This window comes from Pangasianodon hypophthalmus, chromosome 16, assembly GCF_027358585.1.
Source record: "Pangasianodon hypophthalmus isolate fPanHyp1 chromosome 16, fPanHyp1.pri, whole genome shotgun sequence".
Taxonomy (NCBI): Eukaryota; Metazoa; Chordata; class Actinopteri; order Siluriformes; family Pangasiidae; genus Pangasianodon; species Pangasianodon hypophthalmus.
In genome coordinates, this window is record NC_069725.1 from 10,419,987 (window position 1) to 10,447,717 (window position 27,731).

General features: G+C 37.9%; 1 protein-coding gene across 2 annotated transcripts in view; it reads right to left on the bottom strand.

The window, feature by feature from the left end:
• megf6a (multiple EGF-like-domains 6a) overlaps positions 1-22,988 on the bottom strand; it is a 29,870-nt gene extending 6,882 nt beyond the window's left edge. The window contains exons 1-22 of one of the 2 annotated variants that reach the window (XM_026921174.3): positions 22,569-22,988; positions 16,193-16,315; positions 12,959-13,084; positions 10,828-10,950; positions 10,147-10,269; positions 9,912-10,049; positions 7,653-7,775; positions 7,386-7,508; positions 7,073-7,255; positions 6,608-6,739; positions 6,397-6,525; positions 6,044-6,172; positions 5,797-5,931; positions 5,565-5,699; positions 3,097-3,222; positions 2,141-2,272; positions 1,851-1,979; positions 1,608-1,739; positions 1,401-1,529; positions 1,184-1,312; positions 777-905; positions 62-190 (exon numbers count right to left, since the gene is read on the bottom strand). In XM_026921174.3, the coding sequence (XP_026776975.3) occupies positions 62-190; positions 777-905; positions 1,184-1,312; positions 1,401-1,529; positions 1,608-1,739; positions 1,851-1,979; positions 2,141-2,272; positions 3,097-3,222; positions 5,565-5,699; positions 5,797-5,931; positions 6,044-6,172; positions 6,397-6,525; positions 6,608-6,739; positions 7,073-7,255; positions 7,386-7,508; positions 7,653-7,775; positions 9,912-10,049; positions 10,147-10,269; positions 10,828-10,950; positions 12,959-13,084; positions 16,193-16,315; positions 22,569-22,725 (2,914 nt within the window). In that variant the 5' untranslated portion in view covers positions 22,726-22,988. The remainder of the gene's footprint in view (positions 1-61; positions 191-776; positions 906-1,183; positions 1,313-1,400; positions 1,530-1,607; positions 1,740-1,850; positions 1,980-2,140; positions 2,273-3,096; positions 3,223-5,564; positions 5,700-5,796; positions 5,932-6,043; positions 6,173-6,396; positions 6,526-6,607; positions 6,740-7,072; positions 7,256-7,385; positions 7,509-7,652; positions 7,776-9,911; positions 10,050-10,146; positions 10,270-10,827; positions 10,951-12,958; positions 13,085-16,192; positions 16,316-22,568) is intronic. The other variant, XM_026921175.3, reaches the window with a different exon arrangement.
• Between the last annotated feature and the right edge of the window lie 4,743 nt (positions 22,989-27,731).

Consider the following 27,731-nt stretch of genomic DNA (forward strand, 5'->3'; position numbering starts at 1 on the left):
ATCACAATAATATTAATAATGCATAAAATAAATTGGTGAGTACTATAACAGATCTTTTTACCGAGTTCACACTCTATCCCTGTCCATCCACTAGCACACAAGCAGTGTCCGCTGGCCTTGTCACATGACCCACCATTCTGGCAAAGGCATAGCTGGCGACAGTCCACTCCATAAAAGCCAGCTAAGCATTCTGGGAAAAATCAAACATCCATTAAACTCTAAACCACAATGGTGCCATGATTTATAATGTCAGCAAGAAACGTCTCTTTCACCAGGTCAGCATGTTCATTAGCAGAGCCTGTCATATAAAAGCATGGAACTTTGTGATGTGAATAAATGTTCTCTAGAAATCACAAAACACTCTTTATATCACTTGTTTGCATACACAAGCACGTGCACAGGTGTAAGAATCATTACACTGTACCTAATTTCTACCACATGACTAAAACAGAAGCTCATACAATATATTTAGTGCAAAGTAATCTCTATTCAGCCAATACTAAATGTTTTTTTCTATCCATTGACTGATTTGTGCAGGTTTATCAACCATCTCTAGATTATGTGTTAAAAACTCTAGTTTTTTCCCCATTGTAATATATGACATATCAATAATTTTGTAATGTTTTTGAGACTAAATTGAATTATTAGAAAAAGAATATCTTTGACTCAGCAATTTTGTTAAGTGAAAGGTAAGATTCAGTTTCTTCATTGAAGTTTTAATCATTAATCATAGCACAATGTACTTCTGAAGTACTGCTATAGGTTAAACACTCTACCTTCTTCACAGGTAGGCCCAGCCCAGCCTGGCTCACACTGACACTGCCCATTAACATGATCACAGCTGGCATTATTGTAGCAATTACAGCTCAGATTACAGCCAGGGCCAAAGGTGCCATCCTGGCATTCTGTAACATAGCACAAAGAAAGAGGTTCAAGCAAACAGTCATCATCAGAGTGCTACAAGAAGTCCTTGTACACGACAACCAAATTTCCACATCACACGCATAGTTTGAGTGGATGCCGTATGACATCACTTACTTAACATGCTTAAATAATGAATGTCCTGAACATAGAACACCACTGGTTCCCATGCAAACACTGAACATCTGGAATACCACTTTACTCTAGAGTACAGAGTGCTAAGAGAAATACTTTGTAGATGCATCTTGTGTATTAGACTCACTGGAGGTGCAGCGGGGGCCAAGCCAGCCAGCTGGACACAAACACACTCCTGTCACTTGGTGACACTGACCACCATTCAGGCATTCACACTTCTGTTGACACTCCAGACCATGGAATCCCTGAGGACAGGCTGCAGAGACACACTCATAATTGCATCCCTTTGGTTCTGTTCATTATAGATCTTTTCCTCACACTTCCACAAGTCTATCCTTTCTTACATTTTTCACAGTATGTCCCAATCCAGCCTGGAAGGCAGTTGCAGGCTCCACCCACATTCTCACACTCTGCGCCATTCTCGCATTGGCATTTGTGATGACAGCCTGGCCCAAAATAACCTGTGGGGCACTCTTTAAAAAAAAAAAGCACTGTTCGTGTGACACACATATATTATTATATGGTACATTTAGCAAGAAGAAGCTACGTACTTTGCTCACAGTGGGTCCCGGTGTAACCCGCCTCACAGTGGCACTGCCCCGTCACTGGGTCACAGTTCACTAAACTGCTCGTACAGTTACACACATTGAGACAGTTGGCTCCCCAGTGTCCAGGCTCACACACTGACACAAAATATTAGGCAATTATTCCCTATCCTAACCATATCTCATCTCCATTCTGCTTGGAATGGATGTCTGGAGTAACACCTGAAGGCAACAGCAAAGGGACTTTACCCTTTTCACAGTTGGCTCCTGTCCAGCCATCATTACACACACAGAAGCCTGAGACAGGATCACAGTGGTTGCTGTTCTCACAAGGGCACTGAGACTGGCAGCCAAGACCAAACCAGCCGTTTGGGCAGACTGCAAAGGATGAAGTGAAAAACAGTGTCGTAAAAATAAATTATTGATGTGCAAACATACAGCTGTTGATGTGTCATAAAAAGGTAGTAAAGATAAAGTATACACGTCTTGGGAGTGGTGACCAGCAGGGTCAGATAAATTACAGCTGTGCCCACTCCTACCAGCCTGACAGAGGTTTCCAGTGTAGCCTGGCGGACACACACAGGTTCCGTTCTGCTTGTCACACTCCCCTCCATTCTCACAGTCGGGACATGATTCAGCACAAGCCAGGCCCCAGCGGCCCTTCTCACACTCTGGAATACAACACATTTGACATACAACAAGGTAGTTCATGACCTGAAGCAAATTCTCCATTTAACCTAGTGAGATTATCATATTGGAGGAGGAATTCAGTTAAAGTACATTTTCCATGGCTGACAAATTGCTTTCCATTGCTTCGTATTTTGGTTAAATTTTTATTAACGGATCTCAGATCAGGTTTTAATGCTGCATGCTACTATATAAGCAAAGGTCTGTGAGTCTGCCAGAGATCTGAGCCAAGCTAAGCAGCTCCTGCAGTTTAAACTTGACATTTCTAAAACTCCATTATTCTCTCAAACTACATCACACTACACCCCCTCATTTACTACCCTCCACTCCTGATTGTCTTAATGTCTGATCCTATACATAGTGTTGCTGCTACATTTCAGCTGGGAGCTGCTACTCAGTAACACATATTTAAACTGTCTCATTAAGAATGATGAGCTGCGTGTTTGCCTGGCATCTGAGAAAGAGCTCAGAAAATAAAGAGGCCTTTGGGAAGACGTACATTTTATAATCTTTGGCCAGAGTTTAATAATATCTGAAAACAGACACATAGGCCCAAACATACTCTCTCTCTCTATGCTTGTGTCCTGCAGACTTACTCCCAAATGTGGCTAGAGCTTAGACAACAAACAGGTCAAAGTGTGAAATGGGATTACCAGAATGGGGTTGTTTCTGGAAATGTGCAGGTCAACTGATCAAGCTATAAAGATTCAATATGACTGATCTGCTACAAAGTCAGATCCTATCTGGTTGTCCAGAGCCAACGCTGTGGTCTGCACATGTTTCTTCAGTGTAGCTCATTGCTGCTTACCTTTATCACAGTGTTCTCCCATCTTGCCAGCTGGACAGTGGCAGCGTCCCGTAACAGAATCACACACTGCTCCATTACAGTCACAGTGCTCAGAGCAGCCAGCTCCAAATCTCCCTTTTGGACATTCTGGTAAAGAGACATAAACACACATTATATTTGACACAGTGCCTTTGGAATAGAAACACACCTGATTATCCTTCCAAATACACTGAAATTTGAGAAGAGCTAATACACTTTGATGCTGTCTTTCTTCTTTCCTGTAGTTTCAGTTGTTATGCACAGGGCTAATTTTAAACAGGAACTTTGTTTCTAGTTTGGCAGTATGCTTTTCTTGCTAGTGTCACCACCATAGTTTAAATCCCTGCCCTTGAAATAAGGCATTATTTAGAATAATTCAACAGTCACAAACACAGGTGTGTTGAGGCTCTGCAGACCTCAGATACAGTTATTAATAGTGAGGTTACAACTTCAGGGCCGTATATCAGGGCAGCCATAAAGAGTCAAGGCCAGAGGTGATAGTGGAGGAAATAGTTGGATTGAGACTGGGCTAATTTTTTTTTATTTAAGAGCAGCATGGTTCTTCAGTCCATTCAATAGAGGATCCAGGTTAACCTGTTGAAAAAAGTGGGACTGAGGCTGTGGATCCAGAGAGCAAAGTTGGGAGAATTCACCCCGGACACATACACACATTCACACACCCACTCCCACCTGAGGGCAACTGAGCACAGACAACCCACCTACCCACATGTTTTTGGACAGCAGGAACGAAACCAGAGAACCTGGAGGAAACCCACACTAACACAGGGAGAACATGCAATACTCTGCACAGACAGTAACCCTAGCTCAGGATCAAACCAGGGATCCTGCAGCTGTGAGGCAGCAATGCTATCCACTGCATCACCATGCCACTTAATAGGACTGACTGGCTATGTTAACTGAAGTTGTACTGTGGACCTGTCTAAATATGTTTAGGAGTATGACCCTGGGCAATGATTGCCAAGGGGAAAAGCATGGGAAACTGTAAATATAGATCAACTGCAGCACTCTGGGTTCACTTCAGTAGGACTGAGGCTCTGTATTAAACAAAGTAGGAATGAGCCTCACATCAAATTCAGTAGGATCAAGGGTCTGGAGCAACTCCAGTAGGACAGAGGATCTGGGTGATTTGCAGTAGGTAATCTTACGTCCAGGCTTTTAAAACAGTAGTTAGTATGGAGAACAACGATAAGTGGAGATAACACAGCATAATCAATGAGCCAGCGGTCTGGGTCAAACTTCAATGCCCCTGTCCCTTCTTTTGGCAATAGGCAGCCCACATGGTATCCAAAGCAACTAAAATATCAAAAGCCAGATAAAGTACCAGAAGCCAGATAAAATATTCAAATTAAAAATATTTAGAAGGGCTAATACACTTTGATGCTGTCATTCTGGGGGCTATGGGTGAATTGGGAAGGCAGTCTGGTGTGCCTCCTCTTACTGCCGGTTATTCCTAATTGATGGCAGATGCAGCACTCTAATTGTTTAACAACTTCCAGATCAAGGACATTTCCGTGACCACCTTGGCTGACCCTAGGGCTGAAAGTGTTGTAGATTGGGGATTTTCTCTATAGACTGAAGCCTACAGCATTACAAGTTTCCATTTTCCACTCTTACAGACAGCTGCTACAGTGAAGAAAAATAGCCTCTATGCATATTGCCATATCCAGCTGCCTGTCGTTTGGCCCAAGGAGAATTAAGTGCAGAGTAGAAGGACTAGTTTTTTGTGCCTATAAATCTCCCATAGGAGCATGCTGTGCAAGGGCATTTACTTTTCCTGATTATCCTCAACAAGGAAGTACAGATTCATACAGCAGTTATGTTAAGGAATTACACACAACTACATAAATATCATTTTTTGCTTTGGTCTCTTCTATATTGTCAGCTGTTATTGTTATTTTGCAGTTATGGTATATTGGAGATTTATAGTTCTCATAAGAAGATGAGCAGTGATACATTTGACCTGAACAACAATCCAAACATAGGAACCGTATTCAGGGTTGGTGACTTAAGTCCAAAGGTTGCATCAATATTTATGTGGGGAAAGTTATGCATATTCAGAGATGGGTTATGCACAAGATTGGTAGAATTTCCTAGAGTTGAAGTGTCTGAGACAGGGTTTTTATAGCATCTAGGCCACTGCTTTCAAACACAAGTTTTTATCTTTAACCCACACTTCCAAACCACAAAATTGAGATAGAAAATGCAGAGTGAAAAAAGAAATAGCCTTTTATTTTTCTTCACTGTCAATTGTAATATGGCCAAAAAGAGAATATGAAAGGTTCTCTAACTCTGACACAAGGAAGCACTATGAGATATATAATTAAATCACACACTGTCAAAATACATTATTTGATTTGATTTGATTACTGTGTTTAGGCACATGAGATATCAGTATCAGTAGTAAAATACCTAAACTTAAACTTTCACACCTTGATCACAGTTCTTTCCATGCCATCCAGCTAGACACTGTTGCTGACACTCTCCGGTTATATGATGGCAGGTAGCTCCTGGTGGACACTGGCATTTTGTCTTGCATCCTGGGCCATAGTACCCACGATCACAATCTGACGACCAAAGATGAGAAAACAGATAATCTTTTCACCTTTGTATTTTGTATTTGTATTTGTATTTTATGCTGCCAGCAGCAACAAATCAGCTAACCTTCGCTGCAGGTCTTGCCCTGGTAGCCAGGTTTACACACACAGGTTCCATAGCGTCTGTGACATTCAACAGTGGTTTGTTGAACACACTGGCACTCAGCTGAACAGCCAGGTCCATATGACCATCTAGGACATCCTAAACATGAAACAATAGGACAAATACAAGAAGCATTAATCTTTCAAAAGGGCACTAAAGCAAACTTTACAGTAATTTAAGGAATTTCAGAGCTCAAACTTCTGTGACATACTGAGATGGCAGAACCTCCCATACAGGCCTGGTTCACACAGACAGGCACCATAGGTTTGATGGCATCGTCCATTATTTGCACAGTTGCACTTTTTATTGCAGTACTTGCCATAAAAACCTTTAGGACATCCTGAAAACCACAGACCACAGAGTTATAATGAGGCTTTGCATACTCTAATATCCATAGCTACTGCTAAGCCATGGGGCTGGCTGAAAAGCAAGAATTACAGTAAAGGATACACATAAAGGCATTAATTTAGAAAATGTCCAGAGATTAAAAATTCAAAAATGTTCTATTTTCCATGAAATAGGGATGCATCAAAAATTCTGAATGCTATCTGATACAACACTCACCATTCTGGCACATGTCTCCACTGACCCCTGGTGGGCAATGGCAAAATCCCTTCACAGGATCACACGTGGCTCCGTTCCTACACTTGCATGTAAAAGAGCAGTTTCTGCCAAAAGTGCCCTCAGGACAGGCTAGTGGCCAAAAACATGAGACCAGTCATACACTGACAGCTGGTGCTTAAAAGACAAGGATTTTCTTTCACTGCAGACTCACTCTGGTTGCAGATAATGCCGGCCCAGCCATCAGGGCAGACACAGCCATTGCTCTCCACATTACACACACCACCATTAGAACAGTCTTCACACGTCAGGCTGCAGTCATGGCCAAATGTGTCGTTCAGACACACTGTGTAATTTTAGAATATGAAAAGCAATAAAAGAGCACCACTGAGCTAAGAACCAATAAATCAACATTCATAAAATCACATTGGATTGTATTTGGTAAAGATCTTGTTGAATATGTTTAATGGCTTAAATTCTCAGAACACATTGAATTACATTCCAGCTTTTTTAGCTACACACATTTTCCTTTTTTGTTTCTGTATAATTCCTGAATAATCCATGGTTACCCATGCTACTGAATATGCTTTAAGACAAACAGGGCTGTTAAAAAGATGACCAAGAAAAGGATCATAGGCAAAAAAGACAAAAGACATCTTTGAAACCTTCAGCGACTGACCAAATTTCTCAATGATAGTTTTCTCTGCCCGCAGTTCTCCAAAGGTGTACTCTTCGTAATCGTCATAATGCTCTAGAGGCTGAGGGTAGTCCTGCAGCAGAGTAAACTTTGAAAATGGGTTCTCTACCATCACACGGCGAGACAGTGCTTCAAAAGACAGTGCTTCTACTGCCCTCTCGAGAGCTGGACAAACATGCAAAGGAGGAGACAGAGGCATATTATATGTGTCATATGTGAGACTTTAAATATATATAGTATATTGTAGTATATCATAGCAGAATTTCCTCAAATGCATTTAGGACACTGAACCTACGGATGCAGGAGTGTCTGTCGTCAGCCAGACGATGTCCCAGATGACAGAAGCACTGGTAAGACCCGGCTGTGTTCTGACACGTATGCTCACAGCCTCCATTATCAGACAAACACTCATCTACATCTGTCAAAATGGATTAAAACATACATACTTACATACATACATTCATACTAAAACATTCACCTGTTCAACTCAACAAGGCATGAGGATTCATGTATTTTGTATAGAAATGTCTGAGGTTTAACAATGAACAAAGCAGCTATGTACCATCACATCCACATCCATCTGAGTTGAGTCGGTATCCTGCCCTGCAGTAACATTCATAGCCACCAGGATAGTTGGTGCAGTCCTGTTCACAGCATGAACTCTCCTCTAGACATTCATCCAAGTCTGAAAAACAACAGCAAATAGCCCTGGTGAATCTGCTCAAACACAACACATCAAGCAAGACTATGTGTCACTATCGCAGGTTGACCCTTCAGGCCAGGAAAGTTTACTAAAGCATATTTCCAGTCAGAGAAATGAGCAGCTTTTCTTTCTGAATGGAGAGAAAATCCCATACATCACTCACAGAGAAAGCTACCAATCAAAATATAATAGACTGTAGAATTATAGTAATATGGACTGCCATAGTCTAGCTGGCCAAGTAGAAGGAGTCACTGTGTAAAAAATATGAATTTTCTAATATATCACAATACAGTGGTAGCTGGTGTTTTGTTTTGTTTTGTTTTTAAATAGGAGAAGCACAGGTGTCTGGTATTGAAGTACATATATTTACAGTGTACATTATATCTGTGTGTGTTCTGCTAGTCTGGCCTCCTGTTTAATTCTCAGTCTTTCCTCATAAGTAAGTAAGAGCATCAAAAAACTTTTCCAGAATCAGGTTGACAAAATTAATAGTGTCTGCCATGTCATGCTAAAAGGCAGCTAAACTGCTAACTGGCTGGTTAAACTTCACTGAAGAAGGTGGTGACAGCTAGGTAGCTAGACCTATAATTAAACAAATAAAATTAGGAGCAAACTCATTTAATCAAACATAACCTTATACTTATAAGTTTTACCATATTTACAATAGTTAACAATTACAAAGATAAAATAACAAGTTACAAGTATACAAGTTGCGAAAACTGTTATTTGGTAAGCCTGCTGGCCACTGTTGCATCTCTGAGCCCTCAGTCTGACTGTTGCCAATATGTTTTATTCTGAGATATCAATCATGTTCTTTAATGTATCAGTGACTGGAAGTTGGTTTCGAGGTTCCACCCGTTTGAGAGATCTCCCAATCATCACATGGATAACCTGTGTGTCCAGTCAGGACAAGTAAAGAGCACATTGTCCAATAAATTGTCCAATTTTTTTTCTATGCGAAACTCACACTCCCATTCACCCCAAGAGATGCATTGAGTCTGGGTGGGACCCAAAAAGCCCACAGAGGCCAGGTTTCTATCAGCAATGTGTCAGGGGCTTCAAAGGACATTTTCATGTAGGCTGTGCTGTCCACCAAAAACAGTTTGTGTTAAATGAACAAACAGAGCGGTACTGCAGGGAGATACTTGATCATCTAATGTGCCTAAATATTGAATTTCACCAAGAGTGTTGACTAATAGACACATTTCTACATTTAATATAAAAACATTTTATTGCCGCATTTTTATTAAATTTTAGGGGAAGCTGGGGTTCCCATGTAGTCTTAAAGAAATCACCTGGCTTCAAATAAAAGCAAGGATATCAGTATATTTCTGCTACTACAAGATGTCCTTGTGACTGTGTTTTCAAACATGAAAATTTCACTTAAACTGAAAGTTTACACTCATGTTTATGCCCTCCCATTACAGGAAATTCACAGGGAATTCCTGTGAAGATTTGGATATTTAATTGGAGTTCCATATTGGATTGGGGCCAGATAAATATGGGATTTTAATTGGAGTTCATACTGCATTGCTGTTATCTCACAATCCAACTGAATTGGTCAATAATTAATTAAGTAATAATAATAAGAATAATTAAGTAAAGCATAACAGTCAATGTCTCATATGGAATTAAATTTCATATTTTTAATAAGTGATTGGAGAAATTTCATAGAAGACCTATAGCATCCAATGGTTTTTGTGAGAATTTTATAGGGGTGTAGTGTGCACTTCATGTGAAACATTATGAGCTTTCAGGGTCTATAATCGTAGGTTAAGTTTGAGTATCATGAATTTCCATGGGGTCCCATTCATACACCATATGAAAGCTTGGAGAGCTCAGACTTGGGGAGTTCAACCAATTCATCACATAGTCAAATAATATTTTTCAGCTCTCACTTCCTTGTCATTTCCTCTCATTTCCATTGTGTGTGTGTGTATGTATATATATATATATATATATATATATATATATATATATAATTTTGAACATTTTTTGAGAAGTCTAAACATACCTAATAGGACCCAACTATTGTAGCAAACCTCGTCTCACTGTGGCATAATGCATAATGCAGGCAAATCATATACATAAACATATGTATTTAAAACATCTGTTCACCTGAACAAGTCTTGAGGTCCTCATCAAGTTGGTAACCATGGTTACAGCTACATACAGGTCCTTGTGTTCCGTGCTGACACTGATGTGAGCAGCCTCCATTCCCAGACTCACAACTGTTCACTATCTCCATTTCAATGCCTGTCAGACGGTATACAAGAACCAAAAAGACCATGACAGTATACGGATCAAATCACCTAAACTGATCTTCGCTACGAGTATTTTGTAGGTTACCCACGGTAGCACTTCCTGCCATCCGAGCCTAGTTCATATCCAGGGTTACAGATGCAGGAGAAGGAACCTGGGCTGTTTCTGCAATCATGAGCACATGCAGCCTGTCCAGTTTCACATTCATCAATGTCTGAAACCCAAAAAATACAACAGTTCTGAACTTACTGTTTTTGCAGGTTAAATTATGAGAATTGCTTTAATGGGGTAGAATACAGAAGGTTGGAAATCCTGCATAGAATTATTTCAAATCTATTTCAAGTGTGGTTTCTTAAAACCCGATGAATCACCCTTACTATAAACAGAAATATCTTCTCCAATGTTTTACTGTATAGATAGGATCTAAGCTCAGATCTCAGCGTACCGCCTTTTAACACCTGACTGGCGAGCTCAACATACCTTTAGGCCAAAAGTAATTCTGGCACAGGATTTAAACCTCTACTAGCCAGTTTTATCAATCCCTGGTGAGAAGATGAACCCATCTCACATTCATTCAACGTTGTTTTCCTTTCCCAAATAAAACACTATATTTCCATCTTTCCAAATGTTCCAAAACCAATGGAATGAAATTTCCCCAAAAGGATCCATTAAAGAAAGGATGTTCCTTATTAAAGAGCTTTCCACAGCAAAATAAGTGAAGTGAGCTACAGGGTGGAAAAAGCTTTCAGTTATTCATGCCAGAGCCATTTACCTTCACAGCTCTTGTGATCCTGAGCCAGGCTGTAGCCTGTGCGGCAAGCACACTGGGCACGAAGGCCTACATTATGACATGTGTGCATACAGCCACCGTTCCTCTCAGCGCATGGGTTTCTCACTGTAAGAGAAGCAGGCTACCATTAGAGCACATACTGTAATTTAATAAGAAATACACTAATACTGTGATCTTAGCATTTTCGCACTGTAAAACTTTTCTACCTTTTCTTCCTTTATCTGAGAAAACTTTCTTGGCAAACTTTCTCTGTGTCTCACAGATTTCTCACACACATTCCAAACAACTGGTTAATTGGGTACCATAATAATTCAGGGCTAAATCAGAGAGTAGTTGTGTGTCTTATTGCATAAATAGTATAATTACTAGCAGTTCTGCACTGTGAGCAGGCTGCATTTCATCCTCTCAAGGAATTTTCAGATGACTAATATCTGGAAGTAAAAAGAAGTTACTAAAGGAAGAAGCTGGTGTTTATTTTTAAAGGCAGGGAAAAAAAGTGCCTGAAAGTGCCTGAACTCCCAGGACACATGTAAGTACTGTACATACTGTAGTTTCTGACTAATATGGTTTAAGGAAAATACCTGAATAAAAACTAATAATAAAATAATAAACATTAATGATAAAGGGTTTGAAGTAAAAAAAAAAAAAAAAAAAAAATATATATATATATATATATATATATATATATATATATATATATATATATATATATATATTAAACAGGAATTTTAAAAAATGTAAAACAAACAAAAAATGTAGAAAGAATGTCACAGAGAACTATTTATGATATCTATTTATATTTTATTCTTATGATTGTATGAATTGTATAAATTATCTGATTTTTTTTATTAAATCATGTCATATAGGATGAACTGTTAAAAAACATAATACACATTTTGTAGATACAATATACACAAAATTTTCCGTATACCTTTTATATTTGAATTAAAAAAAAAAAACACAATGCTATCTGTTGCTTGGCAAAGCCATTATCAGTGTTGAGAAAATCATCGTCAAAAGATTTCACACTTTGGAGATCCCAGCTGTGTAAATTTCCGTTAAGAATCAAATACAAAATCAACACCACCATAATATTTATTTATATCCTGTTGTATTTGTGCAATATCCAGGGAGCAATCAGGTATCAGAGTGCAATCCATTTCATTTTTGCAGCACTCCATCATTTATCTTCCAGATCATTTATAGACTGTTCTTCCCTCTGGAGGACAATCATTACCGACTGCGTGTCTCCAACTAATTCAAACCGGTAGTGTTTACTGGGGAACAATGGACTCTAAAGTGGAAGTGCATTTTGGCAGGCACATGGACGCAGACCCTTTGTTTGCCAAGAAGATGAAGCTGAATAATGTAAGTGCTTTTCGGAGGAAATTGCAACAATTTCAAAGCATGCCAAAACACACAGCAATTTAACACATTTAATATTTGTGCACTTCACTCTCAGCCAACTAAGCTCTGTTTTCCAACCCAATAAATTACTTCAGCTGAGTCTTAGCTTTGTTATTTGTTACTGATGTGTCAATGTCATCAGGAAATCAGGAAATGTTACCCAACCGTCTAGCTTTACAAACTTTTTATTAAGATAGTGTATCAGTCTTGATAGCATTGTTCAGGAGTATGAATAAATTAAATACAATACAGCAATATTAAGTCATGTGGTAAGAGCCTATAGGCAGGCATCCCATCCAAGGGGTCGCATCCAGGGTGTCTTCCTGCCTCATGCCACATGTTCCCTGGATAGACTCTGGATCCAACATGACACTGACCAGAATAAAGCGGCTACTAATAGTGAGTGAACGAATGAGTGAGTGATGTATTAATTAAACATGTATTAATTATTTTTATATTTAATGATATATGACATGATCACCATACCTTTTTTTCCTTATTGGGAAAAAGAAAACAAGTTTTCCTTCTCTATTATCACTTTCCAAATATCATTCTTTAACCTGGCCTCGGCAACTATTTAGCCAAGTCTTTCTATTTTGCATTAAAAATCTGTTATTGTCCTGTGTATAGCCATACCTGTATGTATGCAGTAGGCAGTTCCCAAATGCAAGCTGTATGGAAAAAAAAAAGAGTGATGGGCACTTACATTTGCAGTGCTTGCCATCTGCAGTAAGCTGGTAGTTATGTCTGCAGCGACACTGGAAGTGGGCAGGAGAGAGCTGTACACACTGCTGTTCACAGCCTCCATTACTAATAGCACAGGAGAGCACAGCTGAGAAGCACAGAGTGACAGTTACACACAGGAACCAGAGTGAGAGATTATCCACTAATGCACAGCTATTTAGATAAGAATAATGTAAAATAAACACTGACAGGACTGTACACTGTATATTCTAATGATACAGTATGTGTCCTACAAATCTTGACGTTAACATTAAAAGGCTGTATTTGGCATTTTATCTTCACCCCAATAGGACAATAGTAAGCCTATGACCTGTTTACAAGCTCCTAAAAAGACCTGCATAGAAACTATTTCAGATGTAATTCTATTATTCAGATCATTGTTTGGACAACTGTTGGCTACAGCTGTTACTGGATTTCTGTGGGACTGTACAAATGCCATTCTGTTCACTTCTTTAAAGCCTAGCAAAAACAAACTGACTGCATTATTGTTTCCTTACTAAAATACTGATAATGGTGGCCATGGTGAACAAATTCAACATGTTTCTCATCTCCACTTGGCACTAAATGTGATCTCTAGTGACCCTGCAATTCGGCACCCTCAAAAAAGTATGTAAACAGTACCATTGCCTTTCACTGGGGTGGGACACAATAACATAACATCTCTAATATCTTTCCTAACAAAATGTAAATGTAATATACCTTTAAAACTCACTTGATGCATGTAATTAGACCATAAGGACTATGTTTCTAGTTTAAATAAGGTTAAAATACATTACCTTTCCTAGGTAAAAAATAAACACATAAGGTAGAAGAGTTGTGTCCTTGAGGTTCCCAAAGAAGGGTACTAAACTGTACTTCTCCTTGTTGCTGGGTACCCTCAAACATACACCTTTTGTACCTTTAACCTAGAACGATGCATATAGTATATACCTTTAAAGCTTTGCTCTAGAAAGTAATTATGGTGCAGTTATGTACCTTAAATCTTTTTAAAGGTATACTATTTCTAGGTGAAAGACACAAAGGTACAACTATAGCATTCAAGATAGGTACAATTTAGTACCTTTTTTGCTTGAGAATGCAGTGACAAACAATGGTACACTTTAGTATGTTTTTGCCTGAGAGTGGACTGAAACTTCTAATAACAGGGTAAAACAATGCAGTAAATTGTCCTGCACTGCACCATTAAAACCCATTAAACAGAAGCTGAAAAGTGTAGAGTCAAGGTGAGTAAAGCGCACTGTGTTTATACAGTGTGTGAACATTACTAGCTTGCCTCTTTGTCCACCCCTATGTCACCCACTCCTGTAATCATGACAGTATGATGCTCAATTATCTATGATTTGTACCAGTGACACCTGTCACACCCTCAGCTCTCTATTCATTGTTTAGCACTGCACTGTTGATTCCTAAAAGGTGTGATTGCAGGGTTTTTATACACTGGCATTAGCTTTTTGTTAATGATGCTTTTCAGCTGGGGCTTATTCCTTTGGGGCTTTATTTTAATTATAGTAGCCTTTTAGTTTTCCTGAGTCAGGAATCAGGAAAAAGATTTTCTAGAATCATTTGACCAGGAGCCATTACACAGGGTCAAAAAAAGGTTACAGCTGAAAGGCTGGTAAATACACAAGACATTAAGCACATATTTGAAAGTAATGGAAAGTGCTGAAAATGCAGAAAGTGTGATCTTAAAAGCAATACAACAGACTGTTCACATTTGTTATGCACACAAGGTATGTGTGTATCTGCCTGGTGTATCTATCTGGTATCTGTCATCATGCATCCAAATTTTATCCAAATAAGAAAGAAAATAATAATGTCAGTGTTTTGAGGCTGGATGGAGATATACCTTGTGGTATTCCAAATTAGAAACAGAAGCCTGGATAAGAGAATGTTTCCAAGAGTAAAAAGTAGTACCCCATTCTGCAGAAGAAAATATGTGGCTTACAGCAGAGTTATTAAGCCCCTACCTGTTGGCTTTAAAAGCTTTATGGATATCTGATACAAGACATCGGGATGATTGCCAGCTTTTTGAGGGAACATTATGCACACCAAATGATCCAACAGTCTGTGATTAATTAGCATATCCTTCTGTGGTTTAACCGATCCCAGCTGGTTCCCTCACTCAGTCAGCACACTGGCTTTTGGAATGAACCTGGGCTCACAGCCCTGGACTCCTCACATTTACTGAAACAGCTTAGGACCTCATCCCAGTGGAGGAGTCTGGAGCATCTAGATACTCTCAGAGACACAGTACAGCTACTGCTTCAAATCCACAGCAGAGCAGCAGATGAATGAATGCCTATTATATTAAAGTGTTTAAACACAGAGGCTTGCTTCCAGGATACAAAATTCATCAATGGCAAATGGAAGCCAGTGGAACTGGATATATTGAGGCCATCTCTCAACTTTTCTCAACTCAAAATGAATGTCCTCTTTTTTCACCTAAACAAATGACAGCTGCTTTACAGTAATAGCTAACAACTTGAGTCTTGAGAGAATGTCATGATTAAAGCTGTAAACCACATCCTCATCTTAAAAATGACATCAGAAAGTCATAAAAATCCTCCATAAGTAAATATGTCAAAGAAGGAAAGAGTTTTTTTTGTGTAATTAAATGCACATGGGTAAAAAATCTTCTTGGGTCCAGAAGAATGGCCTTTAAGCCACATTTAGGAACATTGGAAGTGGATTCACATCTCCCTGTGTGGCAATGTCTTTAGACAGTGCCACACAGGGAGATGTGAATCTAACCAAAATGGTGTCTGTCTAAAACTAGAGAGAAGGATGACGAATCAGTTTTGGTCATTATGTGGGGCAGTGTGTTAACTCAGAATGAGGTGTTAGTCTGACACCTTCTTCATCAAATGTAGAGCAGTAGTTGGCTGAAGAACAAATAAGATATATGAAACGAAACACTGCTCAACCTCACTGCTCGCTGCCCCAAATAGACTATAACAAGGGCTGTACAGTACAGAACAGTAGGAAACATTCAGCTAGTATGAAAACAAATAGTGCTTTCATTTCTTCTCATACACAGAGCTGAAGGTGGAGTCCTATATCAGCTTTGAAAGTAATCAGCCTTTGGATTGTGGATAGTGGGGGATAGTGGTGACAGAGTCCAGAAGTTCAAGCCAAGGCCAGTCGCCAGTCTGTCAGCTGTGGTACTGGCCTCTTGTGAAACCTGTGCCTCACTCACCGATACAAGTTCGCCCATCGATGTGTAGACGGAAGCCTGGGTTGCATTCACAGTAGTAGGAGCCTCTGGTGTTCACACATCTGTGCTGGCAGCCTCCATTATGGACCTGGCACTCATTGACATCTGTAGATAAACAATTAGGACAGCAATCAAAGACTAGATCATGTATCTAAATATGTTTTGTTGAGCTCAAACCATGTTATCTGGATAAATACTGTTTTTTTGTTCAGATTCTCCAAAAACAAAACAATGAATCTTTCAGAGTTCTGACAGACAATTTGTATGGCTCAAATTAACAAGTTGTTTCCAGGGCTGAAACACATGTACAACCATTCAGCCCCTTAATATAGCTGCAGTTGCTAACAGGCTCCAAAACTAACACTGCTCTAAGCCCCTGCTGAAATACTAAACTGTAAGCAAACAGGTTAGTAGATTCCTTAATGCACCACTGGAGAACAATATAAACTATTAATTGAATCCTAAGGGATATTTAAAGATGGCTGGTTAGAGTGTCACTAAAGCAAAATCTATAATTAGATCATGCTCTAATTCTCTTTCTCTCAATAGTTCTCTACGTAATGCCTACACTACAGTCTGTCCTGGCTCGTCCAGTTTACTGCCAAATCTAAACCACCCTCAGACCTCAGTTATTCAAGATCAGTGTTTTCACCACAACAGCACCATTACAACATACAGCAATGATCAAAATGTCAAATTTATATCCTGCATATAACATACACCTCTGTCTGCTGGGGGAAAAAAAAACTTAGTTTGGATTACCTTGAGCTGCTTCCAGGAAATAGTACAGAAACCACAGAAGAGAATGGCTTAAAGTAATGCCTGGGTAGCTGTCATAAATACATCATATTCCCTCTGAAGATACTTCTGTAGTGTTTCTTTTTTAAAAAAAAAAAAAAAAAGAAGGGGGCAAGTTCTGGAAGTTATTCAGAGATGCTTGGTGGTCTTGTCTCAAAAAGAAGCAGGGATGAAGCACATTCATAGAAAAAATACAGCTGGATGAATGTCAGAATTACTCCTTAGAGCTAACTTTGTCAGACTGAGAGTTTTGTGCACTATACCAAAGTTAACATATCTACTGAAAAAATCATTAAATATACATAACATTCTTTAAATCCTGAAGATTTCTTTGATTTGTTCCTTTAGGGGGAAACAAAGAAATGTAAAAATGATGTGTACCATACAACAGCGCCTTTCCCTTTCGGAAGCTGAGAACCCATAACTATTCAAAGAACTCTAGAGAGAAAATTGTTTAAGAGTGTAAGAGACTCTTATAAAGGTTCACTTACAATGATTGAAATAATTAAGCATAATCACACAACTTAGAACTTTGGGATATTATACATAGACATATAAAGACAATTTAATGTGATCCTAACTGTAATAAGTAGTACACAATCAATTTAATATTAAACTTGGTAAAATCTCTTGTATTTGCTATCCCATAGAAAGACGCAGTTTATTATCTTTAAGGTATAAAGCTGTACTTTATATTTTGAATCATACTGTACAGAGATTGCAAGCACCAAAAAGTGATTTGTAATACATTTGTAATAGATACAGTTCTCTCTGTTAACTGACTCCAGAGTAATCCTTAGAAGGCTACAATGAAAGTTTTTCAGGGAACAGTTTCTGATCGTTGTAAGTGTCTTGCTTTGCATCTGTTTTGCATTTTCCTCCTAGGCTTACAAATATGTGTCAATTAGAGGTTAAATGATGTGACGGAAGGAAGGACAATTTAAAAAAATATGTGCTGGCAATCATTATCACTTTAAATTGACATCAAATTATTTATTACATCACTTAGATCTGTTTTGCTTTTTCCAAAGAAATATGAAATGATATGCCTTGTATCCTGTGGGAGATTAATATGTAGATAATATTGCATGACAATTACAGGAAGTCTAAGACTTTTTTTCATCATAATGAGATAAAATGTGTTTAGCAGTTAATCTTTCATCTACCGTGTTTAATATCCTCAGTTTCTTATTCATGTTCCATGTTTCTTACCTACAGCTGTTTTAGAGGGAGGATCTCAGCAAGACGAACCAAACAAAATGGTCAAGCAATTGTTCACTAGACATCAATGATTTTAAACTGTCACTTTAAAGCAACAAAATCACTAGGCAAATGACTATGGCTTTTAATGCTGATTAAATGTCCTATTTATAAATCATTTACTAAAAAGAGATTACAGTAGTGTTTAAGCAGGATCCCTAATGTCCTGTGTCTCCACAATGATATGGGTTGATATATCATTCCATTGCATGCTAGGCCAATAAGAAGACATCAGGAAGAACAACCAGAAGTTGTCTGGTTGTCACGTTTAAATATCCGGCATACATCTTTGATCTAGCTTATTATTTTTATTCATTCATCTTCACCAATCACTTTTTTTTTTTAGTCAAACTCACAGCGAGTCCAGAGCCTATCCCAAGAACAACCAGCACAAGGAAGGAATACACCCTGGATGGGAGGCAGGTCCATCGCAAGGCATCATGTATATGTTTTTGCACACTCATTCACACCTAGGGGAAATGGAAAGTAGCCAATCCACCTACCAGCAGGTTTTTTGAGGTGGGAGGAACCCGGGGAACTCAGAGAAGCCCTGACATACATGGGTATAACATGGGAATCTCCACACAAACAGTAACCAGAGCTCAGGATCAGCATCATGCTGCCATGTTTACTAAATTGTGATGTCTTTATTAATACCAATTATTTTAGTTAAGAAATGTTTAGCCAAGCTGAGGCAAATGTGAGTGTTCATTCCAAGGACTGCCTCAGGTGATTAATTATACGATTAAGAAGAATTATTTCAAACTGTACACAACATTTCTTCTCATGCAGCCAAGAATTAAATATTCACACCAATGGAGGAAGAAAACAAAGTCATTCAGTTAAAATGACATGGCAAAGTCTTTCACATAAATGAAAGATACAAATAATGTATTATTTATGTTATGAAAATAGCATACAAAGAATATATTATTGTACCATACATTTCAGAAAGATTGTCAGACATCATCTGTGCCACTGTACATTATAGCTCACAATAGTAAGTGAAAGATTAAAAATGAAATCCAACAGACTGATATTTGCAATGCGCTGTGTATGAGTTCAAGGATCTGGAGTCTCCAAAGCACAATGTGATTCACAAAAGCCCTGAGAAGGCTATAGTTGCTAAAAAGTAATGGAGACCACCTGTCCAGGAGATCCAAATGGAATCTTAATTACAGTGGCCCAGAGCCAGAAGGAGGTTGAAAAAGTCCACAGCAGCAGCATGGTGCATGCTGAGAGGAAAGACCACAGTCCATTCACAACACCAGGAAGAGAGAAACAAATGCTAGTGTTTCTCCTGAGACCGGAAATGAATGAATTGACTGTGAGACATAGGTTAGAAGCTATATGTGGCCTGGAAGCTTTTACTCCTGTATATATGATTTGCAATTCATATGACACTTAGTAGGAATATGTCCATGGATGAGGAATTAACTGTGGTTAAATCCTGCAATAAAAGTGCTTGTGTTGAGAGAGGGATGTACTTTTATTGCAGGATTAACCACAGTTAAATCCTGGGAGAGGGAGGATAAAGTAGTATTGATGTTTTGTTGCTGCCTCCCATGAACACATTCAACAGATTGGATAATACAGGAAACTATTCATCATAAAATAATACTTATTTTAGGTGAAGTGTAATAAATATGTAACTTAATCAAGCCTATACTCTTTCATCTAAAAAAGGAGTTTCCTCTTTATCTTGAATCAGGAGAGTCTGTGCGGGTTTAAAATAAAACACGCTGCTCCTAAGCACAGTGTTTTTCACAAGATAATACTCTAGCATACTAGCATAGTAGCTCAGGAAAAACAGCAATGGCTACAATCAACACCAAGTCTTTAAGGTCTGGTGTATGGGAGCAGTTTGGCATCATGGTAAGGTATGATGCTGACAGTCTGTGAGTGGTGGACTGAAACATTATAGTTTGCCGAATCTGACAAATACTGTATGTGTACAATACACCTGCACTAATAGATACATCCACCAAATATTACAACTCATTGCACTTTCCATGATTAACTTAAAACTACCCTCAAATGACCTGTATTTATGCAAAGCTTGATAAACAGCAAATAGCCTCAAGCTGTGCTCGCATATCTTGAGTCAAATTCTATCAAAGTGCCCCACTGAAATCTATTATTTCTTTAATGGCTTCCCTGCTTATTTGTCCTGGAACTATTTGCACTTATGATTAATGTTCCTGATGCAGTGAATAATCTTAACGGGACACACGAGAAAGACACGAGAAGATTCTCTTTTGATTCTGGTTCCTCTCAGTGTTTCTTCCTCATGGATCTAAGAAAGTTGTCTTTGCCACTTTTACTCACTTTTACTGGTTTGCTTATTAGGGATAACTAGACCCATATTTCTGTTTTGTGACAATGTCTGTTTTTCAAAGTGTTCTACAAATACAAATATAAATTGCATTGATGACTTTTAGTGGACTTCGGTTATTTCATGGTCCAGGCTGAAACAGGCAGGTGTTATCCAAAAATGTTCTGTAGAGGAATAAGGATTAGAAAAAGGTGATATTACAGACTGCCAAAATCATAGTCTGTCTACCACATTTGTGGAGTAAAAAAATAAGGGCACATAACAAATCAAAGTGTGAAGATGCAGTTCCAACTGCTGACAGATAAAAGGAAACTGCAACTGCTGCAAACTGATCATACCAGGCAGTCTCCTTTTAATCAAATACACATTTTCTTCCATTTCTATCTCAAAGACAAACACCTATCCAGCCAAATCCCCGTGTTAAACTGACACTTAGCTAAAGTAATCTGATGGATTTGTGGTAATTCAGCACCTGCTGTTACACCAATAGAGGTGCCCTTTCTCACAGCTTAAATTCTGACTTACAATGCAATCTACAGCCCAGAAAAGGAAAAAAAAAAAAAAAAAAAAAACAAGGATAAAAAAATAATTGTATTGAATAAATTAATTCCTCTTTCACTAAAAAAATCAAACTGAATTAACTTGGCTCACAGAATCAGTGTGCACTGCAGGCATATGCTTGTTTAATTGGCTTTGAATCAGAGCATCTGAGAGTTGGCTGAGGATATCTAAGCACTCAGGAAACCGTGCCATGTCTTTCTCCATATGTCAGGGTTCATCCATTATTCCACCATTACTTTTAAACCCTTAGGCATGATTAGAAATGCTAATGACATCTGTCACATTCTTCATGATTCTTTGATCTTATACAAAGCTAATTAAAAGCATGTTAACTATTTGGTTTAGTGCCTTCTTTTGTTAGTGTCACAGATCAGAGAATTGTTTAGCATAATTGTTTTCATTTTTTTTTATGTGGTCCAGTGTAAATCTTTTTTTTTTGCCACTCAAAAGTGGACTTCCATCCTGGGTATTTTTAGGATTCTGGGTATTTTTAAGACTTCCAGCATTTTTTACTTACTACTAATTAAACCTTCTTCGTACGTGGTGTTTGTTTACTTCACAATCTTTCTAGCACTTATTTACTAATGACAAAATATAACATCCTAATACTGATCTAGGTCTGTTTGTAATTATATAGGCTTTGAAAAGCCATGAAATAAGCAGAAAGAAAGTGGTTGCTGTACTCTAAGTCCATAAATTTTCCTCTGGTAATGCAACTTACATAACTACAGTATAATGGTTACAACCAGGAGCAAATAATCTATTGGATATATAGCTTCCTCAGTAATTTCCTAAATGTCCAAAATAAGTATTAAGACTAGAAATTGTGCAAAATTATTTAATTTATCTCTAAATAATATATCATTTATACAACAACACAGGGATTCCAAGGCTATTATTTCTTGCTTATATAAGTATACTACTTTAAGTAAGTGAAGTTACTTTAAGTAACCATAAGTAGACTTTAAGTTACTTAAATATAAATAAATATTGTTTACAGCATGCAGTAAGACAGATATATGGTCTACAGTGAGTATATGGAGTCTGAATTGCATTCTGTGGGTTACAATTTCAGTATTTATAGCTAAACAGTATACCTGAGTATTTTTTTTATTCTTTTGCAAATATGACATATCCTAAGACATATCCTAAAACATCTCTCATCTGTTCCTAAACAAGACTTTTCTAGCCCTCCATGGTTTATTAACTGATAACTGACAGATGTTTTCACTGCCACAGCCAAGACATTACCATATTGCATTGGCAGATTTGGTAATTTCATGTATTATTATTCACTCCATATGGCAATGGGTTAACAAAAAAGATTATTATTATAATGTAGCCTGTTTCATAGTACAACAATTAAACCCCTTATTCATATGTAATACTATAGATAAAACTCACCTGTCCCCACATATCCTGTGTGGTATCCATTGAAGCAGGTGTAGCAGTTCCTATGAAAGTAGCGATAATGTGTATTCCCAGCACCCAAACTGAGAGCTACCTGACCCCAAAGAGTCACAAAAAATAAGTACCACAAAGATGACATAATGATGAGCATGGACTAAACCACTGACACTGAACTCAGACACAAACAAATGCAGGCAGATTAGTAAAAGAAACCCTGAGCACAGACAGAGAGAGCATTATGCAATAGATGGAGACAACACAACTGCTGCTGTGCAAGCTGAACACCGGCTGTGTTGTCCTGAGTATCATGTAACACTTTTCTCCTCTCTTATACGCTGTGTCTCTCTGCCTCTCGCTCTGTCTGCTTGTTTCCTCTGCCACTGCCAAAGTCTTCTCATTCTCTTTGACTCTCTCTGGTTCTCTAAGCTCTGTGAGATATGCATGCCTGTTGTTGTGACTCTCTGGCTCCTCCTCCACTGCTACGTCTATATCACTTCTGTCCAGCCTCAATGTCCCTTTCCCCCATCAGGAATTAGTGAATTCCCCAAATCAACAGACCTCCAGTTTGCTGAATTTACTCACAACAGTGGTCATGAGCCCTCTTCTCAGAGATCTACATTGCTTACATCCAGTCTTAAATTGATTAAGAGCTTCTGGGGGGGAAACTGAGGATCACATGAATAAAAAACACAATGGTCACAAGAAAAATTAAAAGAATACTTTGCTAATTAAAAACTAGATAAATCTCTAGCTACAGTTGAGTACAAAAATTTGCATCCCCCATAGTTTCTGGGTGGGAAAAAATGCACAAATATTGTACAATGTAAACTTATCTGATTTCAAAAGTGAAATAATCAATCCTGCAACAAGACAACAATCCAACCAGAAGTCAAACAAGAAAACAAAATAGTTGTGGTAGTGTGGTAGAATAGCGTAGCAGTAATGAGGTTTTTGCTGAACGCCAGTGACCTGGGTTTTATTCTCAGCTCTTGCGCAAGCTTGGTGTTCAGTTTTATTCAGGGCTTTGAATATACATGATCAAATCATGTTGGATGTATGAAAACAAATTGTGTTAATATTACTCAATTCTCTCACATGGAACTGATGTATACGCATTTGAATTAAGTAAACTCAATAAGCTTTTTTTTCCGTTGTAGACTTCTGGTTTCACACAAGCCTCACCTCTGCTCAAACCAGTCTGGCTATTCTATTCTGACTTCTCTTATCAACAAGGCATTTCTGCCCATGAAAATCCCAGGAAATCAGCAGTTTCTAAAATAGTCAAATCAGCCAGTCTATCTGCCACCAGCAGCCATGCCATGGTCAATGACTTCACATTTTTCCCCATTCTCAACTGAAGCTCTTACCAGTATCTACATGATTTTATGCATTGCACTGCTGCCATATGATTGGTAGATTGGATATATGAATGAATATTCCTAATAAAGTGGCTGGTGAAATGGAAGAAACAGACTTTCACATATTTAACACCTAGCCCTTGATTCATATTAATTTACACACCATTACACTGTATGTCAGCAGCCAAACATTCAATACATTGTATTAGAAAAAGTGTTTTGGGGACATTTCTTCAAATGGCTGATATTCTATTGATAACGTTACTAGAAATAGTTTCAAAGCCTAGACATCCAGAAGCAGACATGATGTTAGATGTATCAAATGGTAGGGGTTCTTTATTGAACAAACAGAAATGCTACACTGTGATCGGCATCCTGCATATTGAGGGTACAGCTATACCATGTATATCTTGATATTGATCACAGCATACAGAAGATACTCTCAGGTGGACATCAGTAGCCCAGTAAAGTATAAATATGGAGTAACACATTAAAAAAGCAAAGAAGAAAGAAGTGAGAAAAAATGTGTTAATGGTCACACCATCTCAGGCATTGCTCCTAAGTTCTCCTACAACCAGAATAAATCTGACGAGGAGAACCACTACTGGGAATGACATCACATTATTAAAAGCTAACAGCTATAGCTGTGAATTCTCACATAACCTCTTCTGTCAGAAGCACAATTATTAATGAATTCTGTGTTATTAATAACTTTATATATCATTTTAGCTTCTTGTTAGAGCATTGAGAAAAGTGGAGATGAAAATCAAATGAACCAGAAATAACAGGAACTGTGACAGTTTGTTGGCCTGGTGGACCACAAGGAAATGCATGTGATTTATCACTTCTGAGAAAGGGGATAGAACAAGCCTGCAGTGTTTAGCAAAGTGAGACTTTTGACTGCAGGCCGATGTATATTTAGTGTTTTTATCATTGTGAAAATATTGTGACAGGTGGGTTACTGGCTGCATTCCTCATAGCTGGCATAAAAAGGGTGTAATGTTTATAACAGAAGATAATTGAAATAAAATTATCTTACAAGGTTTTAGATAATATGGAAGACTTCTAGCAGGGACAAGCAACGTAAATACATAACCTAAATGGATAGGAACACAGATATGAACAGGATGCTGTTTGTTCAGGGTTGCAGTGCTTTAAATTAGGCTGCTAGTTTCTTTATATTTTGGGAAATAGAAGCAACTAAATTAGTTTAAAAAATATGGCAGTCATGTGCAAATAAATATAATAACCGTGAGAGAAGGTTTAAAAAATGTGTCCCATGCACATCTCTAGGTGTGACCAATTATGAACTAGAGCGATGTACCTAAGGTTGAGGGGCCGTCAGAGGCACAATTCACAGATCATTCTGACAGTACTGGCATTTATAGCTCTGTTTTTTTCTCAGTGTTTCCCTCATCAAATCGCTTCTGTTTTAGGCCACACCCACTTTGGGGTGTGCTGGCATGGTATAAAGATTTGAAAGGCAGTGGTAATCAGTGCAGCTAGAGGCTCTCTATTCGTGTGACTATGGATTATTATGACTTATATTTTTTGTGCAGGTGCACAATTACTGAAGTCCAGCTGCAAACTGAACGAGGTGTGGGTCACATCTAAATCCCAAACCATTATAAGCACTGCGATATGACATAATAGAGGTTCTGCACTATCTCACTCTGTAGAAAGCGGTCAGTTCTCATGCTCTTACAGTTTATCACATTAGACAATGCTATTCAGAGATGCACGCAATACAGCATTCATAAACCACATTAGTTATTGAGCAAGTAGTTGTGAAAAACACTTGCACAATGCCAAGCAAATGGAATGAATTAATCGGAGAAATTGTTTAGGCCAGTGTTTTTGAGTGCATTAAAGAAACTCCGGGTGATCAAAAACTTTTGATTGGCACTGTATATTCATACTGATCTTTGTGGATCTGTTTTGCCATAAAATTAAATGTGTGGAATGGTCTTGGCTTTCAGAAGTGGACTTTACTGTCATTAAAATAATATATCAACTGATCAAATTAAGCAATCATGTCATTTCTAGTTACTGCATTCACTACAAATTGCAGCTCTGTCCAACACATGAAAAATATCATTGCAAAAAAGGGCAAAATGCATTGTGACAAAAATGATCCTTCTGTGTCCATGAGCTGACACCAAGGCCTGGACTATAGCCCCTTCTTTAAGAAAAGAACCCAGCTGAATGCCAGAATACTTGCTCCAGTCTCAATAGTTTATACTTTTTAAAGATTTTTTAAAACCCTGCTGAGTAATTCATGTCAATCAAAGTATAAATCTCCTGAGCTATAAACTTATTGTCAGTTATTTCCACTTTAATCATTCTTCCATGCCATAGAGAAGAAGAACTTTTATGTCATTTCATTTTTTTTCATTAACTCTTCTGACTTTCTACTAGATGACACTAACAGTACAGACAAGGGACTTGTACAAAAAATCATCTCTTTAGTCTTTGATCTTTTATTTACCTTACACTTCTGATGTCATTGATATTGAGATCACTTAAGTATTTGAATCACATTTCACCCAAATGAATTTTGGTATTATATCGGTGTGGCAGCAGGAAAGGGGGTTTGTACCAGCAGTGACTCTCATAGCTGTCAGAGCTTGCACCTCACACACAAACACTCACTCGCATGGATGGAGTGTGATTCTGAACTTTGAACGTAAACGAGGTGAAAGCTGCAAGCTGGCCCCTTTTGGGATGCATTTCTCTTTTTTTTTTTTTTTTTTTTTTTTGAAATAAAAATGAGCACAGAGCTCTGCTGAAATTCCGCCTGCCTCCTGAGGCTTCCTCCACACCTATACACACTGGGTTCTAAAATTGGATATCCAGAATTCTATGGATGTTCTTTTTATGAATTTTCACATGATGTCACATGTAAAGAAATGCTATAAAGCAAAGATCTCAACAATAATAAACTAAAATTTATACATATAAAGAATTGACAAGATCAGTAAACAACATTAGTTCCCTGTATTATTTTTTTAAAATAATGTCTGTAAACTAAAATTAGCTCTTTTGTTCTGACTAGGTAATATAAAAGAAATAATATTAAAAATCATAGAAAAAAAATTGCACAGTATTCTATTGATTGATTTCACCTTTACATCTCGTTGTTATTATGGTTCACTGAGTTCCTAAGGGCCTCTTAAATCACAAGATTGGATCGAGAATCAGTAAAGAGTATTAATATAGCAGAAAATTGTACAGCATGATTAAAGCTCATTCAGTAAGATGGGAATGATAGCTTTTTCTTCATGAATATGCTTCATCCTGTGTCAGTCTAATGGCTGGAAAATACAGGTGCTGACTGAACGCTGGCTGAATTACCATAAACAATACAGTATATGTCAACTAGGAATAAGAAAATATATCATTAAAATATTAAAAATTAATCATTTCAACAATTCCATCAACAAGACATTTGAAAAGTTTTCATAGTTGACAAGCCTTGAATCACGTTTAAGTTAGATTTACAAGTCATTAGTGGCTGTGATTAGAGCATGTGAAGCACTACAAGTGAAAGTAGTTAAATTTTTAACCTATTAAAAGTTTTCCTTTGTGTAATTTTTCCTTACACTTAGTCACTTAAATGTAATACACACCAATTAGACAACCAGTAAACTAAATGAGACTTCTGCATTACAGTAAAAGTGTAATTACATCTGGCTAGCCAAAAGCTAAGTTCTACCTCCAGCATGTCTGTACAAGTAGTCATAGAAAGTAAGAAAGTATGTACTGACAGGTTGTTCTTAACACATATATTGCCTCCAAG